This window comes from Vombatus ursinus, unplaced genomic scaffold, assembly GCF_900497805.2.
Source record: "Vombatus ursinus unplaced genomic scaffold, bare-nosed wombat genome assembly UNPS02014812.1, whole genome shotgun sequence".
NCBI lineage: Eukaryota > Metazoa > Chordata > Mammalia > Diprotodontia > Vombatidae > Vombatus > Vombatus ursinus.
This window is the reverse complement of record NW_020954590.1, coordinates 46271274-46291370: the sequence shown is the minus strand read 5'-3', so window position 1 is coordinate 46291370 and position 20097 is coordinate 46271274. Positions and strand designations below refer to the sequence as shown.

Sequence of the window (20097 nt, the reverse complement as noted above, 5' to 3'; positions counted from 1 at the left end):
TGGGGTTAAGTGACTTGCCCAGGTTCACACAGCTAGTAAGTTTTATGTGTCTGAGCCTAAACTTGAACTCAGGTTCTCCTGACTACAGGGCCGATATTCTTTCCAAAGGCTGCCCCCTATTCAGGGTTTCTTGTGAGGCAGGGGAGACAAAAATCTAGGCAAAGAGAAAGGTCTCCCCAAGTTCAGACTGGCATCTTAGTTCAGCAGGGACCTATCAGTTAAGGTTTTGTACTTTGTTTCCAACCCACACTCCCTGCAACTGTGCACTGTAACGAGAAATGGAAATGCTCTTACGATGACTTGTTCCCTTTGGTCCGTTCCTGTATTAATTCTCCTTTGGGATTCACTGTGAATATTCTACAATCTGGGACCCCAACTTGTGTGTAGGCATACACATCCTGCAGAAAAACATCAACAACAGGGAAAGAGGAAATTGCTAAGCACCTTTCAAGTTCCTTAGGACAGGCAAGCACTAGGCAAGTAAGAGGCCATTTAAGGAAAACACAAGGGCCTGGGCACACGTCAGCTTTGCCATTGTGCCTGAGCTTCAAAGCAATAGGCAAACCCAATAGTGACACAAGATAAAAAGGGACCCTTGGGTGTTGGAGTTGGATGGGGGGAGTCTGGCAGGAAAGGAGGCAGCATTGCCAACTAGACACTAGGAACCAGCTCTTGCACCATGACTGAGCTCAAGAAATAATTATGAATTGCTATAATTTGGGACTACTAAGCTGCTGGTCCCTGCCCACACCCCCCAGTGACCTTGTATTTATATTTTATAATATTTTTATGTCCATACATATACACATAAAGACATCGTCTCTGTGACAGATGTCAAGCTCCTTTAGGGCAGAGACTGATTCACTTTTATCCCTTACTTGTAGCACAATGCCTGGAATATAGTAGATACTTGATAAATGCTCACTGATTAAATGTGGTCAAGGGTCACAGGGTCATGCAATGTTAAAACTGGAAGGAAAGTTAGAAAACATCCAGTATAAACTCCTAGTTTTACAGTTGAGGAAAATTGTCTCCAGATTTGAAGTGACTTGGTTAAGATCATGCAGCTAATAAGTAGTATAACCATGACTTTCCACTTTTCAGTGCTCTTTCCAACTCCACCTGTAAGGCCCTGGTACTAGTTAATTCAGAGCTAAACATTTGCACAGAGGGAAAAAATCCACGTGGAAAAGGCAGAAAAATCCTAAAGGCAAAGAAAAACATGTCTTTGGTTTTCATTAAAAGTTCCAAAGCAGATAGACCTCACCGGTTCCCAATTACCATGGGAATGCTAAAAAAGCTAAAATTTTTACTGTCTCTCCTAGGCAATTTTACAGTAGATCTTTACATTTCAGTAGAATGTAAGCTCTCAGAGAACAAAGAATTTTTTGTTTTCCTCTTTGTAGCCTAATCACCTACTCTTACACTCAGTAGGTGCTTATTAGAAGTTTGTAGAATTAGATTGAATCTAACATGATCACTCTTATAGCAGGAGAGAGATTCATTTTGATTAGACACTTAGTGGACTTGGAAAATTCTGGCATAGTAAATTTCCTAAAAGAAAACAAATGATAAGAATAATTTCGTTAGATTTTCAACCAAACAGATTGGAACCCATTACACAGAGAGGTGGTATAAACTTACATTTGGTCGATTTCCAAAAGCAGCATAGAATGGTTCTTTACTCGGAGCAAACAAATTCTTGATATCATTCAAACACTCAATTTTGAACTTTTCAGGTTTCTTCTCTATCACTTCCCTAGAAGAAAATAGGAACATAATCAAGGAATGCCAGATGATAACCTCTCCTAATGTTACGTTTTTGACATGGTTCAGTGTTCCATTTGACCTTTTTAAAGGAAGTCTCACTTCCTAATCTTTAGAATTATCTTCAATAAAGGTCTTATCTTTCACTGTGTCAAAAACTTTGTTGATACTTTGATGGATCACCAATGTGGTTACTTCACTGCAATGATGCAAACTGTAACCCACTTAGACGATCTCCTCTGCTGTGGCTCTTGTCCATGTTATCTCATAAATCCTCCAGAGGGTGTTTCCACCTAACATGCTTTCCTTTGACTCTCTTTTAACATTTCATGGATACCATTGGAGCATAAGGTCTGCCAAATGTACTCTCCAGGAAAAATGATGATAGTAATAATCATAACTAACATTTATAAAGTGCTTTATGGCATGCAAAGAACATTACCTCCATGATCTCATTTATCTTCACAACAACCCCGTGAGGGAGAATTTAAGCTGACTGCCCTCACTACTTTTTGGTCCAACAGAATGTAAATTGCTTTAGTAGGAACTGTTTTTCATCTTGTCTTTGTAGACCCAACACCTAGCACAACCAGTGCCTTGAATACACAGTAGTGTTTTAATAAATGCTTGCTGAATGAATTTATTCTATTCCCTGATATCAGAAATTAGTTTAAAAGCGTAACCAAAGTATACTGAGTCAAGAAATTCAATGGGTATGTATGTATTATGTATGTATGTATATACACAGACAACACACATACACACATGCGGATTATATGGTCAGAAAATCATTGATTTACTGATGAAAGATATCTTAAGAGATCATCCTGTCCAACTCTCTCATTTCACAGATTAGGAAACAGAGTCCGCTGTGACTTGGCCACAGGTCCTACAGGGACAGGGACAGGAGCTGAGCTGGAATTCAAATCCAGTTCCTCTTTCCACATATCTAGCATTTTGTTCCCCCAGCGTACCATGTTCAGACACTGTTTCCCAGTTTTCCCATGTTCACTTAGTCAGTTTTTCAAATTCCTGCCTTTGAAGCACTCATTGATTCTTATTTCCTCCATTATTCTTACTCCTTCCCAGATAAGTGATAATTTTTTTTTCTGAAATTACACTAATCTGGTGTCAGGAGAGAGAGGTATGAGGTCAAGTCAGTCAGCCAACAAGTATTCATTAAGCACTTACTATATATGCCAGACACTTTGTTAAGTGCCAGGGATAAAAGGAAAAGGAAAAACCTGGTCTCTGCCCTCAAGAAGCTCACATTCTAACAGAGAAGAGACAACATGCAAACCACAATGTGCATATATGTACAGGGTATATGGGAAAAAGTAAGAAGCGATTAAATTGATATTTTCTTATGTGATTACTTACTTTGATATAAACATAAGACCAATATTTAATTTAGACTAATCTTGAGAATACCCCAAAGAAACCAAAGAACTAAGACAGAAATAAAATTTCTGAAAACAAAAACAAGATACTGAACTAGTACATCTAAGTTTTCTATTTTTATTACAGTGTTTCTCTTCTAATCCCTTCACTGAAGTGCCATTCTGATGCTTCACTCTTGCATGGAGATGAACCTTGCCTCTTGAAGTCTATGCCCTTAAATGCCAAGGTCCTACTGAGCAGGAAAGATTCTGAGAATAGGCAGTGTAACTGATTGACTGACTGTTCTCTGATGACTAACCTAACTATATTTGGACAGGAGATTATGAACTTTTTTTGGGGGGACGGTTGTGTAAGGGGGGAGTGAGTCATGGCAATTCTTGAAGACTTCACAAAGTTATAGAGGGGCTGCAATCTGCTATGATGGAAAGAATACCCATAGTAATGAACAAATCTCTGATGTTATTCTCAGTCACACATTACTACCATGAGCTACTGCCACCTTAGAAAGACTGTTCTACCCCACCACCATCCCCAATTAACCAACCAACCATACACACACTCACAGACAGAAAAATGTTCCATTTACTAACACACATACCTATGAAAAGCAGAGAACAAGCTGCTAGGAGACAACATCAAAGGCCCCCTAGGAAGGATAGTTCCTTTGTCATTGACCCAGTGCAGGTACCCTCGTGTCATGTCTGCCATTCCAATGGCCCGAGCTGAGCAATACAGAAATTTGTACCCGTTCCTAAAAAAGAGCACACATTTTCCAGTAAGAAATGGGTAATACCAATGTCCCCTAAAGGCAGCTATCTAGAATGCTGAATATCGTAGAAATACAAAATTAGTTATAAACCAAACCATTTAAACATAAGCTATAACCTAATGAAGCTCTTTCTTCCTAATGACTCACTAAGAGAATCAGATTCTACAGCTTAGGAGGAAGTCAGCTAAAAACACAAATTTTTACCTTTTCTTAGGCAATAATGTCGACCAAAAAAGAATGCAGACTGCCCCTCACCCCCATAAAGCTAAAGATTGTTAAATTAATAATGTTAATAATAATAATAGATCATGAGCTAACATATTCATTAACCACTTAACATAAGAAAAATTTGGTTTCTATTTCTGATGATTCTGTCCTGATGGACAGGTGTCGGTCTCTTTATTTATAAAAAGTGTGTGTGTGTGTGTGTGTGTGTGTGTAAACCCTCAGCTTACAGTATCTGAGCTGTGAAATGAAAATGTATAAATCTAAACCTCAGTATAAATATTTTTGCATACTCATATTCTGATACTTTTTAGTCTATGTTGAGGAATTCTCAACTTTTCCATGGAAAGGGCTTGCTGATATAGTATCCAAGAGATTCAAAGGCATACGTAGCTATAGAAATTAAAAGGCAACCATTTCCTCCCAAAAAATCATCACCATATCTGAGAATCAAAGATGGGGTAGGGCTGTCAATGAGACACGGCACATGCCATCATCACAGTACTGATTTATTGGCCCCAGCCTTTGCATTAACGGAGAAAGTTTGGAAAGAAAAGTGCATGTGTACATAGGAGGTGGGATATAGGGGAAGGCAACTAGGTGGCACAATAGATAGAGTACTGGACTCTGTCAGAAAAATCTGAATCCAAATTCTGCCTCACAAACTTACTACAAGTGTGACTTTGGGCAAATCATTTGACCTCATTGTGCCTTGCTTCCTCATTTATAAAATGAAGATGCTGGGTTTGATGACCTCTAAGGTCCATTCCAGCTCTCTCTATATGACTTCATGATCTTACAAAGACAGAAAAAAGTGGGAAATTAAAAGTAAGCCTGAGGAACTCGGGTGCCTGTGTATTCTGATATCTATCACCTTCCAAAAGCAAAAAAAAAGTTCAACTTAAATTCTAAAGGGGAATCCCCTGCCACAAACGATTTAGATTAGTTGATTATTCTATTCCTTAAATGAGTAAGCCAAAGCAATTCTAGGTTCCCAGAGCTCTTTCCCATGCCAGAAGGAATACGTACTCATTGATGGAATGATAGAGTTTTGCTATGCCCTGATGAGTCCAGTCTTTGCCTAGTTGTGGGAGAATCTGCCCTAAAGCATCAGATCTAAGAAGAAAACAAGCAAAAGAAATAAACATCAAGAATGAATAATGAATTACATAATTATAGAAACAGAATTATATAATATACAATTCATAAATATAGAAAGCTGAAAATTTTACTATCTAGTTAAATGATCCTCTGTTCCTTTTACCTAACTCTCCCCCACCCAAGAAAAAAAAATTCTCAGCAATACAAAATGCAGATGTGGGAGGCAGGCAACTGCTTCATTCAAAGGACAGCTTGATAGCTGCCTAGAAGGACCAAAGAAGCATTCGAGGTGATTTCACCAACACACTTTACAATGGAAGCAACTTTAAACCTGATATCATACCCATGAGATCCAGGCGTTAAATCTAAGTGGGAACTTCACACCAGACTCCTTATAATCACATCCTTCTAACCTCTCTAAATTTGATATAAAAGATCCCACGCTTGGATTAGCACCTGTGATCTCTCTATGCTTCACAACTCTCCACAGTGCTGCTCATTACTTGCAGTGTGTCCGAATCGTCACCAGGCCAGAAGCCTCCTGGGTACAAGAACTCACATTCTCCCTAACTCCCAAACAATTTCCTTCTACTTGCTTGGTTATCGTTCCATCGATATCTGAAATTATGATCTTGTCATTCCAGTTCCACAGGTAAATGGTTCCCGCGCAGCGACAGGTGCCTTGATACTGGGTTGTAATGCTAAACACGACATCATTTGGGCCATCTTGGAGCTTCAGTTTTGCCTTTATAAAAGCAGAGGGGAAAAGTGGCTAAATATATCTGTGTAGTTTAGATTCAGATACACAAATACACAGAATAGCTTTTATGAAGCTGAAACATTTCCTAGGTAAGAAATGTTTGTTTGTACCCTGGAGTTCTTGTTACTATTGCCTTTTTGTATTCTCAGTATTAAGCATGGTGCTTCGAATGTCGTAAGTGCTTAATGAATGCTGACTGACTGACCATGGAGATAAGAGACATGTGGAGGTTCTCAAAGGCTAGGCAAGGGGAGGAGGTGAGTAAACTCTGGCAGGTCTGGCCAAACTGAGGACCGGCCCAAGTTCAAAGAAACTCATCACCAGGTTGGCCAGAGGGTGCTAAACTTTTTAGCCCCAGTAACCTTCAAAGACCTGTCAATTCAAAGAGGGGCTGCAATCTGCATTCATGGAAGGAGTAGACACACTGATGAAATCAGATACCCAAGAAATGCTGAAGCATAATAAAAAGTTACACCAGTCTTTCCTAAGTTCAAAGATATGTGTCATGCTGCCCAATGCAAAAATGCAAAAGCAGTTATATTTATTAAAGAAGAAAACAGGTTTACTTATATAAAAATCACCATAGTGATGACAGGAAGTACAAGTAGAAGCAGCATGGTATACATTGATTCTGGAACCATAGGAGCTGAGTTTAAATCCCACCTCTCATCCTGTGTGACCTTGGGGAAGTCACTTAAACTCTTTCAGCCTCATTTCCTTGGTCTGTAATATGAGTACGCTGAACTCAATGATGTCTGAGGTCTCTTCATGAACCCATTTGGGGTTTTCTTGGCAGAGATATGGAGCGGTTTGCCATTTCCTTCTCTACAGATGAGGAAACTGAGACAAGCAAGGTTAAGTGACTTGCCCAGGGTCACACGGCTACTAAGTGTCTGAGGCCAGATTTGAACTCGGGAAGGTGAGTCTCCCTGATTCCAGGCCTAGCACTTTATCCGCTGTGCCAGCTGGGTGACCAAACAACAGTGTAGGTCTTGGAAAAAATGACAGTTACATTCAACAGCAGTCACGTAGTTCAGGACCCTCAGGCAAGACTAAGAAAAAATAAGGCTGAACCTAAATCAAATCAACCTGTGGATGAGAACTGTAGCAAAAGTGTGGGAGAAAAAAACAAGAACTCTATGTACTACATGGGCTACTGATGCTCACTGTCTCTTCTGAGTCAACCATCTTTAAATGATCTAACTCACACACGTAACAATTTATCATTTTCTGTGGGATGATTTTTTAAAATTTACCATATTTTTACTCAAGCCTTCAAACTTCCTCTATTTAATTTTAAGGAGGAAATAAATGACTTTTCTTCTCACAACATAAATTCTCCACTTTTACTTCAACATAAACAAACCTTTACCTGTCCTTAGAATAAGGATGGAATTTTCTTTGGAGTGGGGAGGAAATGGAGCAGTCAATTTTGTTAGGATGTACAAGATTCTAAGATAGGAAAGTACAATATTTGTATGCCATAGAGGCCAGAGCATACTTCCTAGAGGCTGGGACCTAGGAGATTCTGGTTCTAGTCTGGGTTGTGCTCTAACCATGCTCTGTGACCCCAGGAAAATCACTTAACCTTTCTGAGACTCAGTGTGTTTCATTTAGACAATCAATGGGTTGAACTAGAAAATCTACAAGGTTCCTTCTAACTCTGAAAGTCTGTAAGTTGAAGTACTAACATCCTAGGATTAACAAATTTCCTCTCCTCGGCTCTAGCTTACTTGTTCCTCTGCTTCTTAATGGGTTTTTCCTTTAATGAACTAAGAAATCCCTGGGCATGCTCAGTAGCTAAAGTTTTGAGATCCATATGGAAGTTTTTGCCCTGGAATTTTCATCATTTCACATATGTTGAAAAACTTCCCATGGCTATTACTTACCACATCAAGCCTTATTTCTCTACCTGGTATTCAAGAGCTATCCACAGTTCAAACTGACCCATTCCATCCAACCTTATTTCCAACAAATTCCCAGCATAAATGACCTAACTCTCTGATTTTGTTAGGCTGGTCTTTTCATCGCTCTATCCCTTACTCATTCACAACTCTGTGCCATGGTTAATTTTGTTCCCATTGCCTGAGGTGCTCCCCTATCCTTTTGGTCAAAGCTTATCTCTCTCTCTCTTCTTCTTCTTCTTCTTTTTTTTGGGGGGGGGGGGGGGGGGGTGACACAATTGAGGTTAAGTGACTTGCCCAGAGTCACAAAGTTAGTGTTATGTGTCTGAGGCTGGATTTGAACTCAGGTCCTCCTGACTCCAGGGCTGGTGCCCTATCCACTGTGCCACCTACCTGCCCCAAAGCTCATCTCTTTTCAAGGCTCATCAGGCATGTCCTACCTTTCCTCTGCAGCTTTGTCCAACTAGCCAACCCTCATGGACATCAACTTCCTTACTTTAAACTCTTGTGGTTGTCTTTAGTCTCTGTCGCACCATTAGTCATTTAAATGTCTCCTGTCTAATTTTTTCTAATTATTTTCTAATTATTTCATGTGCATTAGTCTCATCTTTTCAATTATCCTTGAGAATCCTTATGCTTTTGTATCCTCTACAGGGTTCAGCATCATGTGAGGAACACAATACATGCTCAACAAATACTTGTTAGGTAAAATGATTAGTCTTCAAAATGAACAATCTGTCTTTATTTCAGGACTCTCATTCTCGTTCCCCCTGGCAGAGGTGGGGGAAGGCCTTCCCCCAGATATCTACATACCACAGCTCCTATGTACAACCTCTCTCCTGATGCCATAAGACCATTCTTATATTTAAGCAAAAATTATTCACATGCTTTCACTTCCCTATTTTACAGTCAAAATACCTAGAAGAAGAAAATTCAAGGTAGTAAGAGAGGAGAGTGATGAATAACATGATTGAATACATTATTTGTAAAATTTTCTTAAAAATATACACACACATGCATATATACACATATGTATATATTTACATATATACATATATTTACATATACATGTATATATGTATGTGCACACACACACACACACACACACACTTTTTGTGCAGCTTAACATGACAGAAGAAACACCTAGTCTTGGTTTCACAGGACCTCAGTTCAAATCACTGCTTTGATACTTATTAGCTGTATGACTAGGCAACTTACTTAACCAACCTGAGCCTCAGTTTCCTCTTTTATAAAATGGGAATAATAGCTTTCACTAATTCCTTCATAGAGTTATTACCTGGAAACTACTTTGTAAAATTTAAAGTGGTAAATAAATGTACATGACTACAACACACAATACATAGAGACTACTTACAATTTGGTCTGAAGAAAGTCTAAGTGATTTCTTATAAGAAGGAGTGCTTCCATGGCTCAAGTGCTCTACTGGGACAGGATCAATTTTGAGGGAATCTTTAAGCTCCTGGGAGTCCTCGTCACTAGATGAATCATTTTCAGTTGGCCTATACAACATCAATCGATGTTAGCATTTATTTAACTCAGCTATTCTTAGTGATACAACGATCCAAGACAATTCTGAAGGACTTATGATGTCTCTAGAGAAAGAAATGGTGGAGCCTGAATGCCTATTGAAGTTAATTTTTCTTAATATTTGTCTCTGTTTTCTTTCACAGCATGACTTACATTGAAATGTGTTTTGCATGACTACACATGTAGAACCTATGTTAAACTGCCTGCCTTCTCAATAAGGGGAGGAGGGGAAGGAGAGAATTTGGAACTCAAAATTTGAAAAAAGAATGTTAAAATTGTTTTTATGTGTAATTGAGAAAAAAATAAAATATTAAAATAAATTGGAAAAAAAACCTAGCATTCATTAAATGCTTGGTGCTGTACTAAACATGGAGGATACAAAAAAAGACAAAAACTTTTCCTGTCTTCAAGGATCTCACAGTCTAGTGGGAGAAATGATATGTACTTAAAAAGGTATATACAAGATAGATAAAGAATAGATGGAAGGCAATCTTAGAGGGCAAAGTACCAGCAGCTGGGGAGTAGGCATGGGGAAAACCTGCAGAAGGCAGTATTTGAACTGAGTCTTAAAAGAAGTCAGGGATTCTAAGAACGGGAGGGGAGGAGAAAAAACCCTCCAGGCTTGGAGAAGAGAAGAACACCACCTAGACCAGTATGTCTGGACTGTAGTGTGGAGGGGATTCATATGTAAGGAGAAAGATACAAAGGGCTCAGGTTGTAAAGAGCTTGAAATTTCAAACAGAGGAGTTTCCATTTGATCCTTGAGGTAACACAGTTTACCGAATGGGGTATGTGTGTATGTGCAACATGGTTAGAAAAAAGTGATTTGGGAAAATCTTTTTAGTACACAAACACAAATGTATTAAATTCCTACTATATTCAAGGCACTCCACTGGGTACTAAGGTAACAAAGATGAAGAAGACATGGTTCTCTGCCCTCAAGAAACTAGCCATCAGAAGGAGAAAACAGAGAGAAAAATAAGACAGGAATATGTTGAAATACAATGCATGCATAGGACAGAGACATAAGGTTTGAGAAATTAAAGGAGCGGGAGATTACTTTGTGCCTTTTCGGGGGGGGGGGGTGACGCTCAGATAAAGAGACTCAAGTAAGGCTTCAGTGAGGCTGTGGAAACTTTAAGGATAAGAAGTATTGCAATTGATGGAGACAGGGACATGGAAGGAGACAGGGACAAGGGGGAGAGAAGAGCAACTGCCTTGCAGATGTGGAAGACAATGTGAGTAAAGGTACAGAAATGGAAATGGAAAAAGGTAGAACAAGAGTAAGGACAGGTTGAGTAGTCCAATTTGACTAGAACCAAGCACATGAAGGAGATTCATGTGAGATCAACCTAGAAAATATAGGCAGAAGCCAGACCATGGCAAGAATCTTGAATGCTGGGTTAGGCTAAGGAGTCTGGGCTTTATAAAAATAAATTACTGTATGCATTTATCTATTACAAACAAGTTTGGCATGTTTTCTACTAGGTCAAAATATGCTGCTAAGCCCCTCAAGGGTAATTTAGGAAACACTTCAGGGATTGCTTTAATCTATGGAGGGAAAAAATGTCCAAGATATTTTCAGTTAAACTAAGTAAATGCTGCATTTCATTTTCTAAATAGCTTTGTATTAGGAGCTAGGAGATATACCAAAGATTAAATCAGACCTAGTCCCTCCCATCACAGTGTTTCAAGTTGAGTAGAGAGATGCGACGTATAAATAACTTACTACAATACAAAATAGTCCATGATATAAATAAATATATAAGTATATAAAACTCCGTAAGAGTTCTACTCTAATCAGTCACTCTGACATAGAGGTGACCTGGGAATGGAAAGGTTCCACACCCCTGGATTATACTAATGGAGCCCAAGCTTTGGGAAGTTCTACTAAACCTGAAATGCTTTAAGTATGGGTCCAGTAATGGTTTGTATGTCTGTTATTTTAGGAACAATTTAAGTTGGAAAAGGCTTATCACTAGAGGTTTGCCACCAGTCAGTCAACTAGCAATTTATTAAGTATGCACTATGTACTAGGCAACGAGCTAAGACTAGGGATACAGATAAAGCCAAAACCAACCTAGTAACAAAACAAACAAACAAACAAAAAACAACAACCCAGTTCCTGCTCTAAAGGAACTCACAATCTAATGGGGGAGACAACATGAAAATAGCTATGTACAAACAAGATACCTACATACACACACACACAGTGCTAATGTCAGAGGGAAGGCTTATATGGACAAGTAAAGGCTTACAGAAAGTGGGTCTTTAACTGAGACTTGAAGGAGGCAGAGATGATGAGGGGGAGAGTTCTAAGCCAGCTAGTGAAAATGATCAGAGTTGGAAGACAGAGTTTCATACACGAGGAACAGCAAGGGCTTTGAGGATTTTATATTTAACCCTTGTGGTAATAGGGAGCCACTGGAATTTACTGAATAGGGGGGTAATATATGGTCAGACTTGTGCTTTTGGAAGATCAATTTGATAGCTGAGTGGAGGACAGACTGGAGTGATGACAGACTTCAGGCAGGGAGATCAATCACCAGGCTATTTAAATAGTTCTGGCATGAGGTGATGAGGGTCTGCACCAGGGTAGAAGAGGACATATACATATAACATTATGAAGGTATAAACTACAGGACTTTACAACTAATTGGATGGTGGGTGGTGCTAGGTCATGATCCTCGATGATTTGGGAAGATAGCGGTACCCTTGCTGTTAATAGTGAAGTTAGAACGAAGGGAAAGTTTGGAAAAGAAGATGAATTAAGTTATGGACATGTTGAGTTTAAGTTGTTTATGGGACAGGCAGCTAGGGATGTAAGACTGGAGTTCAAGAGAGAGGTTAGGGCTGGACAAGTAGATCTGAGAGTCATGTGTATAGAGACGTATTACTAAAATGATAGAAACTGATGAGATCACCAAATGAAATAGTATATAGATGGAGAACAGAAGAAGGCCCAGAAGAGAGCCTTGGAAGATCCCTACTGTTAGCAGGAGGGACCTGGCTGAAGATCCAACAAAGAAGATAGAGTAGGTATGGGGAGAACCAGGATAGAAGAGGGCTGTGAAAACCTAGAGAGAAGAAAGTATCAAGGAGAAGAGGAAATTGGCAGTAGTGTCAAAGGCTGTAAAAAAGTTAAGGAGAATGTTGATTCAGAAAAAGACACTCGATTGGGCAATTAAGAGATTATTAATAACTCTGGAGAAAGAAGTTTAGGTTGGACGATGAGGCTAGAAGCCAGACTGCAAAAACGTGAATTTTTCATGTGGTTATTAGCAACTCATGAAGACCATCTGCTATGACTTTGGTGTCAGCAGTGAGAACCCTGATCCCCAAATTATTGAAAGACAAAGGTGAAGATCAATGTATAACAAAAGTTCTGACTGACAAGATTATTACCAACTGGGAAAAGCAGGGATGGTTTTATTGAGTGGGTGATGTTTGAAATGGCTTTAAAGGGCATTTAGGAGTTCAAAAAGCATTGAGGGAATTTCAGGGCTAGGGAAGAGCATAAACAAAGGCCCAATGTCAGCAATGCCTGGGACAGGATGGTGAGCAGTCACTATGGCTACAGTGGAGAGTCATTAGAGGAGATTACTATGAGAAAAGGGTGGAAAGGTAGGATGGCAGCAGATCATGGAGGGCCTTGAATGTGAGGCTTCTGAATATAAACTTCATTAGGTAGGAAATATGAGGTTACTGAAGGGTTTTATACAGAGGAGTGACACGACGAAATCTTCACATATGGAAGCTTAATCTGACAACACCATAAAGAATGAATTGAGAAGGGAAAGAGTATAAAGGCAAGAAAACCGAGCAAATGACAATTTTATTGTTTAAGTTCTACTCTTATTTCTTTCTCAAGCAAAAACCAGGAAACATAAATGGTGCTTATACAAGGAGAGCAACATTAAATTGTCAATGATTCTTTTAGCTTTGGGTTGTTTTTTTTTTTTTTAAATAAGTGCTAAAATTGCTCTACCACCTCCACAGTCTCACACATATGAACTAGGTGGAAATCCTAAATAATTAATCAGCAATTTTCTTTGGCTGATGAGGCTATCTCTCTTTGACTCCTACAATGTGAATGTAATTAAAACCTGTCCATGATTTGCTATTGTCTTATTATATTTTTAGTTCAGGTAACTAAGGTCTGCTGATGCCTTTTGCAAGGGATGTCTGAATTTTGAAAAGGTATAGTTTAAAGAGAAAATTTAACTGCTCTGATTTAACTCACAAGCCAAGACCACCACCTAAAGATTTTATTCACAACCTTAAAAGAGGAAGATGAAGGAATAAGAAAATGAAAAAGTAAGCTCTAAGGTTACTATGTTAAAGAATTGAGGGAAAGGAGGATAAAGAAAATTTAAATGGGAGAAGGGCAGAGACAATGGAGGAAAATTCTGCAGGAACCCCAATTTTTGGAACGAACAAAAAGAATAATCTGGTGATTCAACTCTAGCCACCATACTGGTTTGGTTTTTACTAGCTCCAACTATAGAGTCAAGGAGTAAAGTTTGCTTCTTCAAAGAAATGGTATCTTAAGGGGCACATCATCTAGTCCTCCCAGGTTCTCTTCTTTTGTATCTTTTTAAGCAAGTGTTATTTTAAAGGCAATCCTTCAAGTTCAAATACTTAATAGTATGATTACCATGACAGATGCTTGGTCTGCTACAGGATACTATATTTTCAGCATCTGACTTCACATGTTTTTAGAAAAGTCAAAGTGAGCACCTTCTAACTAAGTAATTCAAAACAATTTCCAACTAAGGACATCCAAAAAACCTTTCTGGCCCCAAAATAACAGAATGATTTCCTCTGAATCTTTGAAAAACAGCAGTCAATTTATTTAGTCCAGAGAAAGAGGAAAACAAATCAAGTAAAATGCTCAAGTAATAACGAAAAGGCACTCACCTCATATTTGTTGGCTCTTTTGCATTCATCGGCAAGTCACTTGCTTGTGGAACCTCCGATTTCCCTTCTTTGGCCTCCGGTGTCTTAAAAACACACGGCACACATACACACACACACAACACAACACATTAATAATGGTAGAAGAACGAGGTCATCCAGGCCGGATTCACGAATGCCTTTGATCACATCCCTTAGAAGTGAACCCCGAGTATCTTGCCGGTGGAACATTTGCTCCCTGAGCCACTTCACCAAAGAGATGTTCTCCAAGGAGGGTCTCTTACTGTGAGAAGGCGCTTCTTCCTCAGAGTGAAACAAAATCTGCCTCCCTCTAATTTTAACCAGCATAGAGCTGGTAGATGTTTAAAAAATGACTTTCTAAGGGAGAAAACAATGCACACGGTTCACTTTGCATTACTGTTTTCTCCATCACTTTCTTAAGTCTAGATGAAGAATGGAACAATAACCAAACCCTAATTGGTAGCATTTGCTGACGCTCAAAGTTGTTCTTAAAACAATATTGCTGTTACTGTATACAATGTTCTCTTAGTTGAGGGACTAAGTCATTTTGACTATTATAAATACACAAATTAAAAATAAAAGACATAAAGAGAGATGCTATCTGCATCCTGAGAAAAAATTGATAAATAGAAGTCTGTATAGAATAATTTTACATCTCTCCATATATGTGTACATATACACACATATACATATATGTACACACATGTCTGTATTGATACATACAGACATATGTATATATGTCTGTATGTCTAATGGTTGCCATCTCTAGGCAGGGGGTGGGGAGGGAAGAAAATAAAATAAAAAAAAGAAATTTCCATGATAACTTTGTTGTATATTTGGAGGGAATAGCAAGTTGTACATGATAGACTTGCAGTTATAGGTGCAATCATATTTTTTTATTTTACTGTGTTATGGAAATGCTTGTTTTGTTCCTTGAACTGAAAATTAAATTAAAAAAAATACCCAACACAGAAAATTTAACAATACAAGCTGGCTTCCCCACAACCCAGACTTTAACACACTGGTGTTACTTCTGTCCTTTGGAGCCACAGAGGATAAACTTAATCTTTCTTACAGGTAATAGATTTCAAATAAATGAAGAGCATTCTTGGACTTCCTAAATATTCTCTTCTTTAGCCTAAACTTTGCCTGCTCCTTTCCCTGTCCCTTCCAACTTAGCAAGTGTTCCTTTGTGCCAGAGATTCAAATAGGGGCAAGGGAAGGGGGAAATAAACAAAACCAGAATGGGTCAGCAAAACCAAACAACACATGTTTGCTAGTATATGCAATATTCCTCACTTATAGTCTCCTATCTCTCTAATGAAAGGAAAGGGCATTATTTCATTTCTTCTTTGGAACCACATTTGATCATTATAATTACACAGCATTCAGTTTCAGTGAAATGTCTTTCTAGAAGAATTCTAGAGATAAAATTGCTGTGTAAAGCATAGGTCTCCAAGCAAAAGCACAATGACCCTCCTAACTCTGCTGCATTTTTCATTTTATAAAAGGAGCCATTTCCTATTTTTGAATTTCAGAGGCTGTAGTAGTAGTAGGTGGAGGTGGAGGAAGAGGAGGAGGAGGAAGAAGAGTTTGTTCCAAGGAGGGTTATGTATGGAAGTACTATTACCTTTCCAGTAGATTCAATATGAACTCTCCAAGTTCACCATTTAGAGAACTTTTTTTTTTTTAAATAGCCAGGAAGAATGATTAGCTCTAGTTTCATTTAGGTCAAATCAATAAATATTTATTAAGTGTTCATTATGTACAAAATCATGGGGAGAAAAAAAGATGAAATAAAACACAGCCCATGCCCTTGGGCAGCTTAAAATCTAATAGCATAGATAATACTGTATACAAACTCTATAATTAAATTAGAAAAAGGTGCGAAGGTATGCTTACCTGTTTGGTCATATTCTCCTTTTTGCGCCAGAACCACCACCTCCCAGACTTCTTTGGCATTTTATCTTTGACCCAGGATTCAACTGTAGCCTAAAAGCATTCAGTCCAAGTTATTTCAAATACTTTGCCAATTATGTGAGACTCAGTTACCTTCTATTTACCTGTTATAGGAGGTGAATCACTCTATACTAGCCTCTCTTTTCCCCTCTTGTTACAATCTCTTCCAAGCAGACAGTTCAGGCTTTTAAAATCAACAGACTTGCCTTAATCACAAAGTTATTACATGACTAGAGGTTTCTTGAGGCTTTAGCAACTCATTTCATCTGTTCTATCTGTTCCCTTCCCCACAGGCAGGCCCAAAGTTTGATGGTGGGTAGCCACATAATATGGAGATAGTAACGTGGAGATATTACATAGTAACAGTGTACCTAATAGGTAGGCAAAAAAAATCTCCTTGACCTATTCTTGGGTATATTCCTCCTAGGGAACTGAGCTGACGAAATAATTTTTGTTAACAAGTTCAAAAATTTGCCAGGCCCACCAGCTTGTAAAATCTCTACTGGTCTTACTGATGCTGACACCATTCCTTTGCTAGCCATATCACCTTCTCCTATATATTTATCCATATTAATAGACTGAGAAAATACTTGTTCAACTTTGAATTCACTCCTATAGCAAATACACTCAAATTGTGTGTACAAGTACGGATTGCCAAGCAATAAAAAGAAGGGATAGAGTTGTTATTTTTTTTTAAATTTCTTCTAGACCAATTAAATTTATTTATAAGGTAGCAAGGCAGTGTAATGAACAGAGAAACTGGAACTGCAGTTTGAAGGATACTGAGTTCCAATCCTACTTCAGATATTTAGCCCAACAACCCTGGGCAAATCACATAACTTTTCTTGGTCCCAGTTTCCTCAACTGTAAAATGGGGATAACAACGGCACCCACATCACAGGGTTGTTTTGAGGACCAAAGGAGATAATCTAGGTAAAGTGCTTTGCAAAACTTAAAGTGCTATCAAAGTTCTAGCTAGCTATTATTTAATCTTGTGCCTGATTTCTTTGTGGTCCTAAGGTGTGCTAATTTGCATAGCTGCACTGAACTATGAATCTTTTAAAATATTTCGTCTTACAGAACCCTCTAAGAATGAAAAACATTCAGTAAACAAGTGTATACATTTGGGTGCTTTGCAAGTGCCATCCATATTACACTTTTTTTTTTTTGGCTAGGCAATGGGGTTAAGTGACTTGCCCAGGGTCACACAGCTAGTAAGTGTTATGTGTCTGAGGCCAGAATTGAACTCAGGTCCTTCTGACTCCAAGGCTGGAACTCTATCCATTGCGCCACCTAGCTGCCCCAACACTTCCACTGCGCCACCTAGCTGCCCTCATATTATACTTTCTAAAGGTAGCAATACAGTATTGGGACAGCTTACCTTGGGCAAGCTCTTCTGGAACACCTGTAAGCTTAGGATCATGGGAGCAGCCAAGGCCCAGTTATAGTACCTGTCATAAACAAAATGATTGTTAAGGAACTATTAGATAATTCAGTGGGAATTAATTTTAAAACATGCAGAACAGCCTATTTGTGTTGGGAGGTAAGAGGATTAATTAAATTTTTTGTTGCATGAGTAATACTTGCTTTAAGCCAAATTGCTCTGGAAATGCAATATTCAATAAAAAAGAAAATAACATTCATTTCAACACTTTATTTTCAAATAAATGCGATTCAAGTTTAAATTTGCATTTCAAAGTCATTGCCTATTTGCTTATTCAAATTAGATGATGTACTTCAAAGCAAGAAATGTAGTAAAGTTTCGTCAAGATTTCAGTGCCATTTCCTCTCACTTAAAAAAAAATCTTAGAAACAAATGATATTTACCGGTTATAGATCCGTATCACTAAATTAGGATTATCTATAAGCCCCGGGTTTTCTGCAAATTCATGGTAAGTAATGATATGTTCCATGAATTTTTCTGAAAAGCAAAAAAACATTTTGATTACTTTGGTTAGAGAAATAAAACCATCACCAAATCCCTGTAGCGCAAAATAAGTCAAATCCATTATCTGTGAATATTAAAATTCTACAAGAGAATTTTCAGATAGACATAGAAAAGGTTTTTACTGAACTTCCGTATTCATGAAAATCAGTCCAGAAACATTTTCACAGGAAACAAGGAAGACTCATATCCCAGTTTCCCTCTCCTCTTGCGTAATCCCAGACCCCACTAAGGAAAAAAAGGAGAAAGGAGAATGGCAAAGATGCTTCTATAATGTATCACAGATGAGTCCATCTAGAGGAGCAAAAATCCTATTAAAGAACAACTAGGAACTATCACTAAACCACAGTGTGATGAGAAAAACCTCTTTGGTAACTGGAGATGATGCACTTGGGGAAACAAAAGTGGGTTGTATTCTAAGTTTAGAGTTAGAATACATGCTATGTCATAAAATAAGTTCAGTATCATGCAATTTCTTATTTTGTAGGCATATTGCAGACTGTATTTCTCAAGTGTCTGGGGTCTAGTAAGTCATTTATTAGGTAAAAAGAAATATATTTGTATACTATTATCTCCCAGAAAGATAAGCATGAGCCTAGAACATGATGAAGTCACCCAGTACTGACAAGATAGGGGTACTGGAAGTATACCTGGTAGAAAAATGTGGACAGGTGTCACATGAGGAGTGAAATGATGTGGGGGAGGTGAACAGTAAATGGGTACTGATATCTGAAATCCCAGAGAAGTAATAAAGAAATGGTGGCCCTGGTTACTCCATGCTGATGGTGCAGCTTTCTTCTATGGGAGCCAGGATGGTTGAGTTTGATAGAGGATTCATCCTTGGGTTCTGATCCCTAAGGGAAGAATGCTCACTAGTTGCTGTGAAAAGACTGAAAGAAAGGGACTAAAATGAGACTGATTATAGATATGATTAAAACTCTGCTGTGAATTTAAATGAACTGCATTTTTTCTCCCACTGTGTCATGGACACATGGGGAAATGGATGAGGATTCGACTCTCTTGAAGGAAAAGGAAACAAAGTCTCTGGGGATGGGCATTGAAAATTCTTGCTACCTGATTTCACTTCCTTGTTATTAGCTTGCTATAATTCTCTTTCATTAAGTGTTGTTTGCTTTGAATTCATATGCCATCTTGTTTGATCTGGCCAAAAAATTTTGGGCAGGACTAGGGAACTATGGATCTGAATAGGTAAGGTACCCAAACAAGTACTAGGAACCTGGGTGTATCTGAGAAAGGGTCTACATGTAAAAATAAAACTAAAACTACTAATTCTGGGGCACACAGTATGGAGAAAAAAGGTCATTTAGTCCTTGCCACAATGCTGATCTTGTATTCACTTAGGCAACAGACTCCAGTTTCCTTCATTCCCATTCTTCTAAGTCCTGACTGAAAAAACAAAGACAAAAAACTTCTGCTCATTTCTTCTTCTTCTTTTTTAAACTGTTTTGTTTTTTTTTTAAGCAATTGGGGTTAAGTGACTTGCCCAGGGTAATACAGCTAATAAGAGTCAAGTGTTTGATCTGAGGCCGGATTTGAACTCAGGTCCTCCTGATTTCAGGGCTGGTGCTCTATCCACTGCGCCACCTAGCTGCCCCTCTTCTTCTTTTTTTTTTTTTTTAAAGGGAGAATTTATCCCCCAAAACACTGAGAAAGGATAAAACATTCATATAGGCAGATTTTGTATTTTTTTCTCCCTTTGGCATACTAAATAAAAACAACTTTATAACTAGACTAATTTCACTAATATTTAAAATGACTC

The 20097-nt window shown here is 38.3% G+C and overlaps 1 protein-coding gene across 2 annotated transcripts in view; it reads right to left on the bottom strand.

The window, feature by feature from the left end:
* LOC114053916 (phosphatidate phosphatase LPIN2) overlaps positions 1 to 20097 on the bottom strand; it is a 106641-nt gene that overhangs the window by 4860 nt on the left and 81684 nt on the right. For both annotated transcript variants that reach the window (XM_027877049.1, XM_027877048.1), the window contains exons 10-19: positions 18200 to 18293; positions 17754 to 17823; positions 16316 to 16405; positions 14396 to 14478; positions 9303 to 9447; positions 5860 to 6008; positions 5192 to 5278; positions 3767 to 3919; positions 1645 to 1759; positions 295 to 398 (exon numbers count right to left, since the gene is read on the bottom strand). In XM_027877049.1, coding sequence (XP_027732850.1) covers positions 295 to 398; positions 1645 to 1759; positions 3767 to 3919; positions 5192 to 5278; positions 5860 to 6008; positions 9303 to 9447; positions 14396 to 14478; positions 16316 to 16405; positions 17754 to 17823; positions 18200 to 18293 — 1090 coding nt within the window. The remainder of the gene's footprint in view (positions 1 to 294; positions 399 to 1644; positions 1760 to 3766; positions 3920 to 5191; positions 5279 to 5859; positions 6009 to 9302; positions 9448 to 14395; positions 14479 to 16315; positions 16406 to 17753; positions 17824 to 18199; positions 18294 to 20097) is intronic.